The 17,349-nt window shown below is 44.2% G+C and overlaps 1 protein-coding gene across 1 annotated transcript in view; it reads left to right on the top strand.

Annotated features, from left to right (window-relative positions):
• THBS4 (thrombospondin 4) overlaps positions 1-17,349 on the top strand; it is an 86,007-nt gene that overhangs the window by 53,550 nt on the left and 15,108 nt on the right. Inside the window, exons 3-10 of the mRNA XM_066381684.1 lie at positions 3,332-3,579; positions 7,138-7,246; positions 7,584-7,666; positions 8,173-8,224; positions 8,430-8,623; positions 10,075-10,212; positions 12,596-12,664; positions 14,292-14,444. Coding sequence (XP_066237781.1) covers positions 3,332-3,579; positions 7,138-7,246; positions 7,584-7,666; positions 8,173-8,224; positions 8,430-8,623; positions 10,075-10,212; positions 12,596-12,664; positions 14,292-14,444 — 1,046 coding nt within the window. The remainder of the gene's footprint in view (positions 1-3,331; positions 3,580-7,137; positions 7,247-7,583; positions 7,667-8,172; positions 8,225-8,429; positions 8,624-10,074; positions 10,213-12,595; positions 12,665-14,291; positions 14,445-17,349) is intronic.

The following is a 17,349-nucleotide window of genomic DNA, read 5'->3' as shown; positions in this document are numbered from 1 at the left end:
AAATGTATCTGTTCCAATGTGTATTCAGATTTACATACAAATTCAACTTAAGAACAAATGTACAGAACTTATTTCATTTGTAACCTAGGGACTGTAAAGGTCTTTCTTTCGTTTTTTAATACATGGTGCTATAGCTCAATTTTGTGTATTCTCTTTTCTGCATTACTGGGACTTTTGGAATCTCTGTGGGGCAGCATCACTTTAGCCATGGAAAATGCCCCATATTCCCCAAGGAAGTGGGTATCCCCTCTAAAACGGCTTGCCGTGATCCCAGGGAACCACACTTATGGTGGAGTGTGGTGGGCGATGGCAATTCAGGCTTGCTTTCCTGCAACCAGCAGCTGCCAGCCATTCAACACTATCCGAAGTATCCCGGCTGCCTCTTCCAACTCCACTGTGATGGGTAGGGGACAAATGGGAAGATAAAGGTGGGTTTAAACATTTGTGGCTTTGTTTTTTTCCCCACTGGTTTTTGCCACAGAGAGCACAGTCCACTCTGGCTAGAAGCTGCTTCTGCCCTGTCACAACCTGCCTCTGCTGCTGTTGCATCTGATGGAGCTGAGCAAGCTGATGCAGGAGAAGGAGGGGTTGCATTCACACATCTACAGCTATTTTTTTCTCCAGTGATGGTGGCTGCTCTACTGCAGCTGCCGCCCTTTGCACTGCTTCTCAGCCTCAGTACGTACCAGCCACTGGTGTGCCAAGTGGGGATGGCAGCCCAACCCTCTACTGCTATCATGCCCTCTGGGGCCACAACACGTGCCAGACTGCATCTGCAGCTCACAGCTCTATTCTTCCCCATTCTGCTTCACTCGCTTGCTCTGATATGCTCACCTTCAGAAGTTTCAATGTGTGGATTTCGCTGATGTGTTTTGTGTGTTGAGCAGGGAATCCTGTGTTGAATTATAGCTGTCCAACTTGTAACTTTTAAGAGGAGAGACCAAGAGTCTTTCTCACACAGCTGTGATCCTGACATTACTCTCTCTCTCTCTCCTCTCTCTTTTTTTTTTTTTTTTTGTCATTTCATTTATTTTATTACATTTCAAACTAACTTGTTAGGGATCAACTGAAAGAAAAAAGAAAAAACACATTCATTTATTTAGATGACACTTATGAGCCCTGTAGCAAGTCAAGGTCATGAGATACCAGTCTTGTAAAGAAGCAAATCAGAGGCAATATCCTCTAATGTATACTGAGACCTTGGGAGCAAATCACTTTCTCTGTATAGCAACCTCACCCAATGGGCTTCACTCCTAAAGGCTCAGCATCCAAGAACAGACTTTAGCTCAGAGCTCAATATATTCAAGACAATAAAAAAGCAAGACAGAAAACCAGAATTTTTAAATCCACATGCATTTTGATTTAGTGAGCTTAACAAGATATGTAAATGCATAGCTACATGCATAGATAAAAAACAAACAGAAAATATGGATACCTGACCAGTCGGTGGCACAGTGGATACAGCATCGGATTGGGACTCAGAGGACCCAGGTTCGAAACCCCAAGGTCACTGGCTTGAGTGCAGACTCATCCAGCCTGAGCGCAGGCTCACCAGTACAGGGTCACTGGCTTGAGCGTGGGATCATAGACATGACCCAGTGGTCACTGGCTTGAGGTCAAAGGTGGCTGTCTTGAAGCCCAAGGTCGCTGGCTTGAGCCCAGTGTTGCTGGCTTGAGCAAGGGGTCACTCACTCTGCTATAGCCTCCTGGTTAAGGCACATATGAGAAAGTAATCAATGACAACTAAGGTGCCACAACGAAGAATTGATGCTTCTCATCTCTCTCCCTTCCTGTCTGTCTGTCTTTATCTGTCCCTCTCTCTGACTTTCTATGTCGCTCTCTATCGCTGTCACAAAAATAAATAAATAAATAAGGTGGTGGATCCTCCTAGTTTTTTGGTTTTATTTGTGTGGGGGTTGTTTGTTTTTTGCAACCATGGATACCTTTGATTTTCTAACTAAGCATTGTTAAATTGAGGATGGCTTGCAGAGGGACAATATGACAGGTTACACTCAATTTAATATATGCTTACAAAGGACTCTCCATGCCTAGCATTCTTTGAGTTATGTAATAAACCACCCTCACATCAGTCCCTGAGGCTTCTCCCTCCTTGGTTCTTGTCACACTTGCGAGAAAGAATTCAGTCAAGACACAGGGTGCAGCGTTCAAGCAAAGGAAGCAATTTATTAAGCAAAGCTATACACTTGGCACAAGGCACAATTAGCAAACTCAGCTCGTATGAGCACACTGCCTGTTGGGACCTTAAGAGTTTTATACTTTTAGGCCCTGGCCGGTTGGCTCAGTGGTAGAGCGTCGGCCTGGTGTGCAGAAGTCCCGGGTTCGATTCCCGGCCAGGGCACACAGGAGAAGCGCCCATCTGCTTTTCCACCCCTCCCCCTCCCCTTCCTCTCTGTCTCTCTCTTCCCCTCCCGCAGCGAGGCTCCATTGGAGCAAAGATGGCCCGGGCACTGGGGATGGCTCCTTGGCCTCTGCCCCAGGCGCTAGAGTGGCTCTGGTCACACAGAGTGACGCAGAGCATCGCCCCCTGGTGGGCAGAGCGTCGCCCCCTGGTGGGCATGCCGGGTGGATCCCGGTCGGGCACATGCGGGAGTCTGTCTGTCTCTCCCCGTTTCCAGCTTCAGAAAAAAAAAAAAAAAGAGTTTTATACTTTTAGCTTCAAGACTTTGTTTTGTGTTATTGGGACTAATGTACAGGGTTTCAAGGCCATTTGAACATCTGGTGATTTTCTTTTGGCAGACCTTAAGACTGCTGACTCCCTCCTTCAGTGGGTGAGATAAACCCCCTTTTTTTCCCTTCCCTTTTTTCTGCCCTGATAACTGTCTATCCTATCTAACACTCAGTTTCAAATTCTAGTCCTGCCACTTAACTGTGTCCTTAAGCATTTCCTTCACTTACCTGAACTTCATTTTCCTCATCTGTAGATATTCCAATTTCGTAAGTTTGCTACAAGTAGGAATTAAGTGTTTAAAGCAGCTAAAGGCTGCACCCAGGCCCATGGCAGTGCTCAGTAAATGTTTGGTGAATTAATGAATTCATGCCCTCAGGACCTGACTTGGATTAAGTAGATTTTTCATGGGTTCTGCTTACTCATTGTACTTAGCACTATCTGACATTATATTGTTTATTTTCAGATTTGCTACTTTATTGTCTGTCTCTTCATGAGCACAACATACACTGAGAATAACGCCTGGCACACAGCTAAAGTACATTTATGGTTCCAGTGACCCAGCCTTGTGACCTGTAGGCCCTTCAGCATTGATCTGCCCTGTCCTCCTAATATCATTATTTATTGATCTGTGCTTGATTTCAGCTATCCTCCGTTACCTGAAGAATGATGGGAAGATCCACTTGGTGGTTTTCAACAACCTGCAGCTGGCTGACAGCAGGCGGCACAGGGTCCTTCTGAGACTGAGCAATTTGCAGCGTGGGGCTGGCTCTGTAGAGCTCTACGTGGACTGCACCCAAGTGGATTCAGTTCACAATCTCCCCAGAGCCTTTTCTGGCCTCTCCCAGAGTCCTGAGGCCATTGAATTGAGGACTTTCCAGAGAAGGGCACAGGTAGGGACCTACAAACCATTCTCAAAAGTGGAAAATGAGCTTCCGAGGCTTCGGGAAGGCAGAGGTACGTGCTGAGGTTTTGAGAGGCTCCGGGAAGGCAGAGATGTGTGCTGAGGTTTTGAGAGGCTCCGGGAAGGCAGAGATGTGTGCTGAGGTTTTGAGAGGCTCCGGGAAGGCAGAGATGTGTGCTGAGGTTTTGAGAGGCTCCGGGAAGGCAGAGATGTGTGCTGAGGTTTTGAGAGGCTCCGGGAAGGCAGAGATGTGTGCTGAGGTTTTGAGAGGCTCCGGGAAGGCAGAGATGTGTGCTGAGGTTATGAGAGGGTCTAGGTCTGGCTGCATAGTAGCTTCACCTGCCAGACTTGGAAAACCGCTGAGATCCCATCAAGATAAACTAAGTCAGAATCTGTGGGGGCGTACCATAGGCATCTGTATTTTAAAAAATACTGATTCTGGCCTGACCTGTGGTGGCGTAGTGGTAGCAGGTATACCTGGGACACTGAGGTCACAGGTTGGTAACCCCAAGGTCACTGGATAGAACATGCCTCATGGGCTTGAGCGCAGGCTGGTCAGCTTGAGCACGGGGTCACTGGCTTGAACACAGGATCATCCACATGATGCCAAAGGTCTCCAGCGTGAGCCCAAAGGTCACTGGCATGAAAATCCCAAGGTCACTGGCAAAGGGGTTTTGCCAAAGGTTCTGATCCCCCTAGTCAAAGCATCTACAAGAAGCAGTCAATGCACAACTAAAGTGAAAGCAATTACGAGTTAAAGCTTCTTGCTTGCTCTCCCTCCGTTTCTCTCTGTCTCTCTGTTTCTCTTATTCAAAAGAAAAATAATAATACTGAGTCTAATGTGAAGTTAAAGTTGAGAATTACTTTTGATGATAAATGGAGATGTTTTGGATACAATTGTAAAGTTTGGAAGTAAATAGCAAAAATTTAAAGACTATCTTAGAGATAGCATGATCTATTTATAATCATTTGGTACTTATTATTTATTTATTTATGTTGTATTTTTCTGAAGTGAGAAGTGGGAGAAGATAAAGAGACAGACTCCTGCATGCGCCCGACTGGGATCCACCTGGCATGCCCACCAGGGGGCGATGCTCTGCCCATCTGGGGTGTTTCTCTGTTGCAACCAGAGCCATTCTAGTGCCTAAAGCAGAGGCCATGGAGCCATTCTCAGAGCCTGGGCCAACCCTTCTCCAATGGAGCCTTGGCTGCGGGAGGGGAAGAGAGAGAGAGATAGAAAGGAGAGGGGGAGGGGTGGAGAAGGAGATGGACGCTTCTCCTGTATGCCTTGGCCGAGAATCGAACCCAGGACTTCCACACGCTGGGTCTATGCTCCACCACTGAGCCAACTGGCCAGGGCCTATTATTTATTATTTTTAATGAATAAGAATGATTAGAAACTGCCAATCAACAGGGACATTTTTCACAAGATCTTACCAGACCATCCCTAACCAAAAGGACCTTTTTGCCAGTTTAGTTCCATGTGCCCTTAAAGTCCCATCTTTTCTGTCTTCTGTTTTATGCCATGTTGGTGGTACTTTTTTTTATCATATCACTGCACCTACTATAGAAATCGCTACTGGTATTTCTTTTAGAGTGGCTTGCTAAGAAATGCTTTGTTTCCTATAAAGTATTCTTGCCCAGGCCACGTGGCTAGTGGATAAAATGTTGCCCCAGCTCTATCTGTTCCCCTGTTCCCTTCCTCCTGTGCTTGCTCGCTTTCTCACTCTCTTAAATCAACGGGAAAATTAAAATATAAAATTTTAAAAATATATATATATATTCTTTCCATTAATTATAACTGTAACTGGTCATAGTTCCTGAGTTTTATTTGATATGAAAGTCACTGCCAAAATCAGTAACTATGTTTATCTTTTATGACCCATCATATTGTTGTCTTCTAGCTCTTGATTCTCATTTTCCATTTGTATTTTATTACAAGTGCTTTAGTTACAAGCTGTGCTGAGCCCTTTGTACAAAGAGGCAGGGTGTAAGTAATAATTTCCATTATAGCTAGGACTGCTAAGACATTTTAGATAATATTTTTTTAAAAAACTAAGAATCTGTTATTAGGATTTTGTGCTTGAAAACAGAAAGCATTTTTAAGAAAACTAAACTCCAAGGTTTTTTATTTTATTTATATTTTATTTGAAATATATATATTTAGTGTAGATTTATGTAAGAAAAAAAGATTAATGAATAGAGAAACATGCTAAACTATTTCTGAACCCATTAAGTAGCCAAAATAATAGGAATAAAGGAAATTATGTCACTGACCATTTCAGAAATTAGTGTGTACCACCAAATGAGTCAGTTTCTGAAAGCCAGATGTCAGCCATGACCATGTCATCAGAAACTATATTTATTGGAAATTTGTCAAAAGTCCTAGCTCCTTAGACTCTCAATGTGGACCACAGTGCTCTGTCTTCAGTTACTTACTATTCAATCAGTCAATTAGTCAACTAACAGGCACATTGTAGGCATTAGGGATACTGTGGTGGAACAAATAGTCATGTCCTGCCTCCATAGACCTTATAGCCCAATGTCCAACACACTCTCTATTATATAGCACATGTTGGATATAGCTTAACTTAGCTAATTAGAAAGTAGAATTCCCTTGGCCCTGGCCAGGTGGCTCAGTGGATAAAGCGTCATCCCGGTGCACCGAGATTGTGGGTTTGGTCCTTGTCAGGGCACGTCTGAGAAGCAACCAATGAGTGCACAACTGAATGGAACAACTAAATAAAACAACAAGTTAATACTTCTTTCTCCCTTCCTTCCCCTTTCTTCCGCCTTCCCTTTCTCTTTCTCTCTCCTTTCCTCCCTCCCCTCCTGCCCCTCTGCCTCTCAATCAATGGGGGAAAAATTTTAGTAGAATTCCCCTGAAATTTCTTAGTATACTCATTTCTAAAATAAAAGTGATGGTTTTACATTGGCAAATAGTATAACCTTTTGCTGTCATATATAGATAAAATAATGGATACAAGTAAAAGTTACAAAATAAAGGGCTGAGGAAATTGACTTTGTGACTAACAATTAATGATTGTCATCAATCAGTAAAGTGAAAATATGAGGCCAACTACCTAGTAGTCATAAAATATACTGTTTATTCATTCTCATAAGCCAAGAAAACCTGGAGCCAGGACTTCCTAAAAACAATACTCTTTCAAATTTGTAAAGAATAAGTAAAATTTTTATTACAGTCTAAACTCCATAAACAAATTCCAGAAAATTAAGAGACTCCTGCCATAAAATAGCTATTTACCATAAAGGAAAAATCCTTTCTTCCTCTTGAGCTACCTTCCTGAACTCTCAGGCCTAGTTGAATGCCTGAATTTTCTTTAGCTACTGGCTAACCTTCTGTAGTTGCTTCAGTGAAAAGGATAGGGTTGCCAGGCTTTAAGAAGAATGCAAACCCACAAAATATATAAGCTGTCCGGGTGCAAGTATTCAGGGGCTACTCTGTTATGAAAGTGTTGTGGATATGTCAACACATTGGCTTTATATGGCATCAGCACTGTGTGGTATGTATCTGATTTTTTTCCAGGACTTCTTGGAAGAGCTGAAGCTGGTGGTGAGAGGCTCACTGATCCAAGTGGCCAGCCTGCAAGACTGCTTCCTGCAACAGAGTGAGCCACTGGCCAGCACAAGCACAGGTGTGGACTCTTGGGCAGTTTGCATACCTTCATCAACACAGATAAACTCCAGGCCTCCAAATGGGTGGGGTCCCATCACCAAAAGGTGGGCAGACATCCTACAGGAGATAGCTACAGAAATCAGGTTTTTATGCCACTTGTTTATTTTCCTAACTCACATGAAGTTTGAACTAGCCAGTGGCATATGACCATTATTTGTTAGATGCGTTACACAAAGTTAAATTCCTATACCCTGGGTTTTTGTCATGATAACTTTCTGGGAAGTAATTTGCTTTGGAGTCACTATGGAAATAGCTATCACTGGCTGAATGCTCCTTACTTTTTGTTGTTGCTATAGGAGACTTTAATCGCCAGTTCTTGGGGCAAATGACACAACTAAATCAACTGCTGGGGGAAGTGAAGGATCTTCTAAGACAGCAGGTAACCACCAAGACATGCCATCAGAAAAGCCCGTGCGTTACCAGAGACGCTCATTATGTGAGCTAGTGGAGCAGGGGGCAGACCGGTGGCCAGAAGCACAGTGTGCCAGCCCGGGGTTCTGACACTGAGGCTCTACAATTGGGGGGCGAGCATGTGATAAAACATCACGGCTCTAAGGCAGGGGTCCCCAAACTTTTTACACAGGGGGCCAGTTCACTGTCCCTCAGACCATTGAAGGGCCACCACATATAGTGCTCCTCTCACTGACCACCAATGAAAGAGGTGCCCCTTCTGGAAGTGCAGCAGGGCCTCAGGGGACCGCATGTGGCCCATAGGCCGTAGTTTGGGGACGCCTGCCTAAAGCATAGCAGGAGCTGTCAAAGGTTTACTTTATAACTACCTTAAGAAGTGTTTAATAACTTGCTACACATGGATTCTTTCACTCCTGGATTATGTATCAGGTACTCTCTTTCAATCGTTTTTTTTTCCTCTCCCCATTTCCAAAGGTCAAGGAAACATCATTTTTGAGAAACACCATAGCTGAATGCCAGGCTTGTGGTAAGTGCTTTTCTAGTAACTGGCTCATTCTGAGTTGGACAAGCAGATGCAGACAGATGAAGGGCCTGTGTGAGGCTACATTGGCTACAGTTTCTGGAGGTTTGGCACAGAGGTGGAGGGAAGAGAAGTTCATTGTAAAACCAAATTTTATTTTGTATTGGCTATGTGTTCCCGGTGGTGAATAAGCCTATTGTTTTTCTTCTAGGCCCTCTCAGCATGCAGTCTCCAACCCCAAACACACTGGTGCCCCCAGCACCCCCTGCACCCCCCGTGCGCCAGTGTGACTCTAACCCGTGTTTCCGAGGAGTCCGATGTACCAACACCAGAAATGGCTTTCAGTGTGGGCCCTGTCCAGAAGGTTACACAGGAAATGGGATCACCTGTTCTGATATTGATGAGGTAAAAGTTCAACTGGACAGGGTAGGAGCTCCATAAATATCTTGCACATCCTGCAGCTTATGGAAAAAGAATCCAGGCTGATGACTAAGGGATGACTTGGGTTGTCCCCCAGGCTACTTAAAAACTACTTCTTAATGAGTCCTTAGAGAGCATGAGACACCAGGAGCAGTGGGAGGAAGGAGGCATGACACATGGTTGTGGTTGTGTTTGTGATACATCCTCTCCCTGTCTCGTCCAGGTCACGACAGTACTGAGATTCTGGCTTCATACTCTAACATTGGTTGTTTCTTTTAAGCAATCTGTGTTATAGTTTTGATTTTTCCATGCTTTTGCAAATGTCTGTGTAAGGGTATGTTCCAGAAGTTGCAACTGATTTCTTCTAGTTTCCTAAAGTAGAGGAGCAGAGGGGAGTCTCAAACCAACAAGACCTATTGAGGAAGCTCCATAACCTGTGAATAACCAAAAGTGCCCAGGGTTGGAGCCAGAAAGACCCACAGAGCAAGTACGGGCTGGTTGGACAGTTGCCAAAGCCTCTGAAGTAGACTATTTCAAGACCATGACTAGCCAGTCACTAGTCCATCTCCAAAGTAGTGTTCATAGTAGGTAGCAAGGCTGTCATCAAAATGTGCCTTTCCCCTCCCACCCGGCCAGAGGAACGTCAGATGGAGAAAAGGGGTGCATGCAAGGAGCTTAGCTACACACACAGACACACACGGCTCCTGCAGCTCTGTGGTAGCACTCCACTGATTACCTCCCTAGGTAGTAAGCAGTTAAGATGGTCTCTAGAAATCTCTCAATTGCAGAAACATCTGTATACATTTCACAGAACTGCATCTGGTTTTTATCTGTGAGCTGGAATTTTCCTCCTTTTGAAAGGGCCAGAAGTGGTCATGTTTTTTACATTAGTTGAAGTGATTGAAAAAAAATCAGAACTAGTCTTCTCAACTTGAAGGGCCTCGGAACTACCATGGGCTTGGGAGGGCACAGAGACAGGCACAGACCGGACGGACCACATCTGATGAAGAAACAACTGCCCTAGCTTTGTCCTCACGAGGTCCTTTCTTGTGAGTAGTTAGTTCAGTAATGCCTTTGAACTCATCTAACAGCCAGCTGTCAAGTGGTCCAAGAGCACCATCCTTCCATGGAGAGTTCTAAGCTAGAAATTCCAAGTTAGCGTATCAGGAAGTTTACAATGGGAGGTGGAGTGATTGGCACTGAGGACCCTTTCCACGTGGCTGTGCCTTCATTCTGTAAGCCGCAGAGCAGCTCCAGGTTGTGTGGGTCAGGATTCCTCAGGTAACTGAAATTGGAAGGCTTTATTTCCTTTTACCATTCTCACCACCAAAGACAAATAGTTAAGTGAATAAACAAGCACACACCAATAAATAAATGAAAGTTTGAGAGTGTTTTCTCCGTGTGACTAATGACTTTGAATTTCCTTTTCTCTCCAGTGCAAGTACCATCCCTGCTACCCAGGTGTGCGCTGTGTGAACCTAGCTCCCGGCTTCAGATGTGATGCCTGCCCAGTGGGCTTCACGGGGTCCATGGTGCAGGGTGTTGGGATCAGTTTTGCCAAGTCAAATAAACAGGTAGGCTGAAGTTATGGTTATTCTATTTATTTGCAACCTTAATTACCAACAGAAAAACTCTGGTTGGCTCCCACCTCTTTCTGTATAAACCCTCTGCCTCCTTGAGCAGCCAGTGCCATGTGGAATGTCACAGTGCCAATGAGCAAATTAGGGTGTTTTTCAACTCATTTCTCAGTATATATGTCCATACAGTTTAGTAAGGAGGAAACCCTTGAATTAGGATAACAGAGTATCACTAGAAAACAGTTGAATGGGTTAACACTGAATATGTGACATGATTTCAGGCTTATTTTGTTGGTAGCCATTGAACGTTTTGTCCTGTGGAGTAACTTGAAAATAAGGGAACAAATAAAAGCTTCAAAAAATTAGGTCACTTTTGTAGTCATTGCAACTGATCAAAAGCTGTCTTAGAGATGAGAAGATTTCAAGAGTAGAAATAATCCCCGGAGGAAACCCCCACTTCATCTGCCATAAGTTATAAATTGCCATAAAGCGCTTGAGCTCTTGGTGACAGTCTCCACTTATTTCCAAACGTTCTATATCCTGGTCATTATTTGACTGACTGTGAAATTCTTTTTGATGTTTTCAGCCCTTAAAAATGGTTGATCTATAAATATATTTTACTACCTTAGGGAGATAATTAGCTTTAAAGAAGGGCAGGGTTCATTATCTCCTTGCTGCCTATCAAAGGATTTTAGAGGGCATCATTTTTTAGACTAGAAAAAGGAGGCAAGCTAGGCAGAGGCCATTAGAGTAATGACCCAGAGTTTTTCTTGCTCTCCTCCAAAGACAAAAATCCTCGGACTAAACCAGGAGCACAGACAGAATAAAATTTAAGGGGCTTGATGTCAAAAGCTGTTAAGGAGTACTTCCCAGTAGGTACCTAGCACTATGGTGGACTGAAATGAAGTAGAAGGGAGTCACCTTGATAAAACTTAACAAATTTTAAAGCATTACCAATATCAAAAGAAATGTGCAGGTTCTGGAAACCAAGAGGGAACTCAAAACCAGGGCTGTGAGCCCTGGCCGGATAGCTCGGTTGGTTGGGGGGTCATTCCAAAGAGCAGAGGTTGCCGGTTCTATTCCTTGGTCAGGGCACATACAGTAGCAGCTCAAGTGTTCCTGTCTCTCTCTCTCTCCCTGCCTCTCAAAAAAAAAGGCAGAAACAAAAAAAAAACAAAAACAGGGCTATGGGTGGAAGCTAATATCCCCGTGGCTCAGGGGAGGTGGGAGCTGGGTACAGGTCCCAGGAGTGGGGGGCTGAGGTTTCAGCACCTATGTGGGTACAGCAGATGAAGTCTTGGACCCTTAGAGAAAGACCTAACACCCTTGCATAAAGCCAGGAGCCTCAAAGTACTACCTAAACATTACAGAGAGATGAGAAAAATTTACTAACCCCCAAAATCAACAAGGAAGCTTGATGTCAGTTTGGGGACAAATGAAAATTGCCCACAACAAATCAAAGTTCCAAGCTTATTATCACATACAGGTGTGAGCTCCAGATCTGTGTTACACATACAATACAGATATACAAGCCAAAAATGATCATGAAAACCAGCTCTGGAGCAGTGAAATCCCCAGAGCCCTGGCTCATACCAAAGCCACACCACTCTGTGAAGAGATTGCAAACTCAGGGCCAGTGGAATGCCCACAGGCGAATTGTCATAAAAATGGTAATTTACACGAAGATGTTACCATGAGGAAACATGATAAGTATACTACGTTCAAAAAGATACAGAGAAAAAAAGAAGTAATAAATACCATAATTAAAGAGTAGAACAGGGGCAGGCATGTTTGAGATAGACAAGTAAAATTTATTCAGTGAAAAATATTTAATCATTGGCATTAAAAACCTACTAGATGAGCAGGACAGCTAACAGGGAGTTTACAGATGGAGCTAAGAAAATCATCTAGAATGCAGCACAGAGAAATGAAGGTGTGGAAAATAGGAGCAAGAGGTTGAGTCAACAGAAGAGATTAATGACAAGGTCCAATATTTGTTTAATTGTAGTTTCCAAAAAAGAGTAGAAGGAATAGGAGCAGAGGGAAGCTGAGAGTTTTCCAGAATTGCAAGAAACAGGAATTTTCAGGTAAAAGTGAGTCCTCAGCAGGAGAAAGAATAACCTTCCTGACTATAAATGTTGTGGAGCAGATTAATCATACAAGTTGTCTTTTCTGAACCACTTTAAATACCAAGTAGGCAACTATCACTTGAAATTAGGTTAAGTACAGACAGAACACAGGGAGATGGCTGAAATGATGCCCGGATTACCATTCTGCCTGAAATCTCTTGTCTTCACTTCACACAGCAGTGTCAAAACACAGCAAAATTTATTTGCATTTCTACTTAAACAGAGTATCTCTTTAAATCTTTCTGCACTAGGTCTGCACTGATATTGATGAGTGTCGAAATGGAGCATGTGTTCTAAATTCTATCTGTATTAATACTTTGGTAAGTATTTTTCATGTCTGATGTGATCAAAGCAGACTAGTTATTTAACACAAGTGTATGTTTATAAATCATAACCCCAAAACACACATAGAACATAGAGGCATAATTGATTCGATTGGCAAATGAGGATAAAAGTTTGTACTGAAAAACAGTTTTTAATATATGGTAAATTTATAAGTAATTTTTATAAGAATAATTTTTTAACTGCCAAACTTGATTTTTTTAATCTTTTATCAAAGTAGTGTTAGGTTTTCAGATAAATTTTTATATAAATATTAATGACTAAAATATTATCATTCTTATATTTCAAAAATATGAAGAACTTCTTAGTTTATATTAATAGTTTAGTATTCCAGAATATGAATTTTTACAGGGGATGACACAGTCCCCAAACGGTCTGCAGTACTGCCATAAAACTTCTGAAAGTCATTTGTATTAAAGTGCTTAGCATTTAGGGTCCACAGTTTAAATCTTCATCTACAGAGGTTTTATATTTCTGAAGGTTCCTCTCAATAGTTTCCAAGATGACTGCCAGTTCTATGTATGACTGCCTCTAACTTACTATATATGTCCCTGGGAAAGTTACTTAATCTCTAGGTTCCGAGTTTCTGCATATGTGAAAGCATTTTTGAAATACCAGTCACTTATTTTAATCCTCACAACGACGCTGTCGATTGGCACTGTTACCACGCCCGTTTTAGAGCAGGAGAAACTGAAGCACAGGAAAGGTTAGGTAAGGTGGATAAGGCCACACCTGTCACAAGACCTCCGATGTGGCTGCAGAGCCTGTGTGCACACCACACTCTCTGCTGCCTAGGACTACACAGAGATTTAGAGCTTCTTAGCTTTTCACCAGGACACGACTGGTCTTGCACGAGTAAATTTGGGATTCACTGACAAAAAGTAGTAACTACAGCCCGCTAGGGACAAGAAAAGTAGGTGGGACTGTAGAAAGTAGCACTCTGAGGAACCTCAAAAAGTAGAGAAGTAGGCAAAAAAAAAAAAAAAAAAAAAAAAGGAGAAGAAGCAAAGGAAAGGAGAGAACTGACCAAATGGAGTAGTCCCGAGGCTGGTGGGTCAAGAAAGTGCATTGAAAAGCTTCCTTTGAACTTGGCAGTTCAAGGTTGTTAGGGACTAAAACCATTGAATTGCACACTTTATGTGGGTCACTTTCATAATATGTAATCTGTATCTAAATAAATCTGTTTAAAAATAAATAAAAAGCCCTGCCTGGCCCTGGACATGAGGCTGCGACGGAGCTGAGGGCTCACGTGCAGCGTTCCTCCCTCTGGCGGAGGTGCTCACGTGCAGCGTTGTCCCCTCTGGGAGGGCTCAAGTGCAGCGTTCCTCCCTCTGGCGGAGGCCTCACGTGCAGCGTTGTTCCCTCTGATGGTTCGGCCATCTGCCTCCTTAAGCTCCCTTGTGCCTACACGGCCTGCTGCAGCTTCCGATCTGGTGGTGTCTTCCCCAGTAGTCACACCATCTTGTCAGACATGCACGTCGACAGAGGCGGCACGGGTGGCCCTACCCCGGCCTTACTGGGTACATGCAAAGGTAGATGCGGTCACGGAACCACCACGCGCAGTTCTGCGCTCCTGGCTCATCCTCTCCTGCTGGCTCCTTCCAGGGCTCTTACCGCTGTGGGCCCTGTAAGCCCGGGTACACCGGAGACCAGACAAGGGGGTGCAAAACGGAGAGAAACTGCAGAAACCCAGACCTCAATCCTTGCAGCGTGCACGCGCAGTGCATTGAAGAAAGGCAGGGCGACGTGACGTGCGTGGTAAGTCACTGTTGCTTGCTTTACTGTTTTACCCTCCTCCGTTTTAAATGCTACACCAGTTTCTACTTGCTTCAGGATAAAAGTACGCAAAAATGAAAACATTTCGAGCAAGCTAAACAGAGAATGTAATAATAGAAGAGCTGGGCTGGGTTTGTGGGAAGCAATCAGAAGTCCATCTAAGCAGCAGCTGTCTTTCCTCTCCCTGAGTCCTTGTTTGACACTGTCCCCTCTGTCAACTCACTGGGGGGCCCGCTCCCAAGCGCTGTCTTATGGAAGGCTCCTTCCCTGCCTGCCACCCACTGCCTGAAGGACTTGTTTGTATAACTTATTAGCATATTGCTGTCACTTCCAAGGGCTACATTTCTATCATTAGAATACTGCTACCATTAAGACATACAGTTTCAAAATCTGGCCCCAGCAAGTGGGTCTCAGAGGAGAGGTGGTAGGCTCTGGTAAGCCCACAGAAAGAATCCCGTTTCCCACGGTGGTGTCCACCTGCACCAGGTTCGGGAGCAGCCCCGTAGGTGGTCACTCCTCTTCCTGTGCCAGTGTGGGAGGCGGAGGCTGGGAAGGGAGCCTGAAGTGGGTCTCATGCCAGGCTGCTGTGTACCGGGCCCTGGGTGAAGAGGACTCACTTCTGTCATCCATCCTCAAACCTCAGGCTCGAGTCCTTGGGGATTCTAGGTACTGAATAATCAACCATTTTCAACTACCCACCTCCTCCTTCCTTTCCAGTGAGCTGGGCCCTGGCAGACGACCCTTGGAGTCTGAGACTCACAGGTGCCTGGTGAGCACATCCGAGTAGCAGGATGGGCTCTGGGAGACTTCTTCCCTCTTCTCAGTACCTCAAACTTGGACTTTTCTAAGCTTGCAACATTTTCTACCATGAGCATGTCACTTTTCAAATAGAAAAAATAGGAGTCACAACTAAGTTAAATAAATGTAATGACATCAGCTCTCTCTGCCAACACAAAGTCCTTATGAAGGAACAGGCTGGTCAGAGGGGATAAAAACAGTTTCCCTAATTCCTGTTGATCAGGCATGTTTATCACCATTGAAAGGGAAGCATGTGTCTATATTTAAACCATCATTTTCTAGAACAAATTAATGATTCCCCTGAGATGGTGAGTTATGGGGCTCTTAATATGTTTTTGAATTTGTAATAAGACACTACGACAGATGGTAAAGGATTAATACACTTGGTGTGACTACTAAAATAATTTAATCTGCCAGAAAATGGCTCACTAAAAATGTATTTGTTCCTAGAGAAATTTTTTTCTTTATTAAAATGAGTCAAGAACCAGACTCCATATCTGAGCTTCCCAGGCCTCCTGAAGGCCCGGCTGGAGCACTTGAGCAGACGTCAGGTGGTGGGTGGCGTCTCTGGCAGCTGCCCGGGAGAGCTCTGGGTGCAGGAGAGTGTGGAGGATTGAGGACGCGGGCTGCCGCCGAGGAAGGCACTGCTCTTACATCACCGAATTTTGATTAGCAGGGCCAGGAAACTTAGCATTTAGTCATGTGCAGTTTCTCTCCCCTTGGCCCTGGCTCTGTTCTTCAGGCTCTGCTCCCTCTCCCTGTCCTTCTAGCTCCCTGTCATTCACCAGGCCTCTCTCCCGTGTTCTGCTCTCCTGCCTGCCCTCCCACGGATGCCCAGACTGCTCCTGGGCTGAGCTCCCAGGTACCATCTCATATCCAGGACACCACTGGCGGAATGATTTCCTCTCTCTTTGGTTTGTCAAACAGCCTTTAATGAGGATTATCAGAGGAAGAACTCAAAGTGCCCGCTAACCAGATATCCATGGCAGAAGAGGCTGGACTAGCCCAGGGTTGATTTCTAGTCCCAGTTCTGAGAACCTCAGCAAGGGAGCTAACCACTCCAAGCCGAGTTGATTCTTATGTAAAATGGGATAACTATGACCTTGCAGCAGTATCATAACAATGGGAGAAAATGGCTAGAGAGTCTGCTTAGAATAACTGTTGTAATGCTTGTTCTGCTCACAATGAGACTTGCTCTCAGAGGCTGGTGTGACTTGGATACTTGGCTAGACTTCTCCAGGGAAGTGATGAATGCACAGACCCAACACCATGCCTGTGGGAACCTTCACCTGTTAAAAGGATATAAAAAGAGGGCAAGTTTCCTGACCAGGCAGTGGCACGGTAGATAGAGCGTCAGACTGGGATGCGGAGGACCCAGGTTCAAAACCCCAAGGTCACTGGCTTGAGTGTGGGCTCATCTGGTTTGAGTGCTGGCTCACCAACTTGAGCAAGGTGTCACTCGGTCTGCTGGAGCCCCCTAGTCAAGGCACAGATTAGAAAACAATCAATGAACAACTAAGGGGCCACAACGAAGAATTGATACTTCTTATCTCTCTCCCTTCCTGTCTGTCTGTCTGTCCCTATCTATCCCTCTCTATCTCTGTCTCTCTCTCTCACACACACACACACACACACACACACACACACACACACACACACACAAATAGAGGGCAAGCAACTTAGAAGTTTCCTCCTTTGGTCTAAACTGACCTAGAAGACTCTTAAATTCAGAGATATGACTGTTCAAGAATGATAGGAGAATGCCACATTTCCCCTGAGAAAAGAAACTGGACAATCACATGCAGAACTTCTGACAATAACTCAAAATTACAAATACAAGCACCCTTTGAACCAGGAATTTCACATTAAGAAACCAGTACATGAGCAGAATGATACGTGTACCAGAGTTACTTGTGGCACATTGTTTGCGATCTAAAAAGATTTGAAAACTTGACACCCACCAGTAGAGGACTGGCTGAATTAAATGAGGTACATGCATACTACCTGATGTATATCTGTTGCCATAAAAAAAGACATAAATCTACAAGGAGTAGTATGGAAAAGGCTTCAAGATATAGTGTTAACTTTT

This window comes from Saccopteryx leptura, chromosome 4 (assembly GCF_036850995.1).
Source record: "Saccopteryx leptura isolate mSacLep1 chromosome 4, mSacLep1_pri_phased_curated, whole genome shotgun sequence".
NCBI classification, from domain to species: Eukaryota; Metazoa; Chordata; class Mammalia; order Chiroptera; family Emballonuridae; genus Saccopteryx; species Saccopteryx leptura.
The sequence above is the reverse complement of the archived record's forward strand: the minus strand, read 5'-3'. Positions and strand labels throughout refer to the sequence as shown.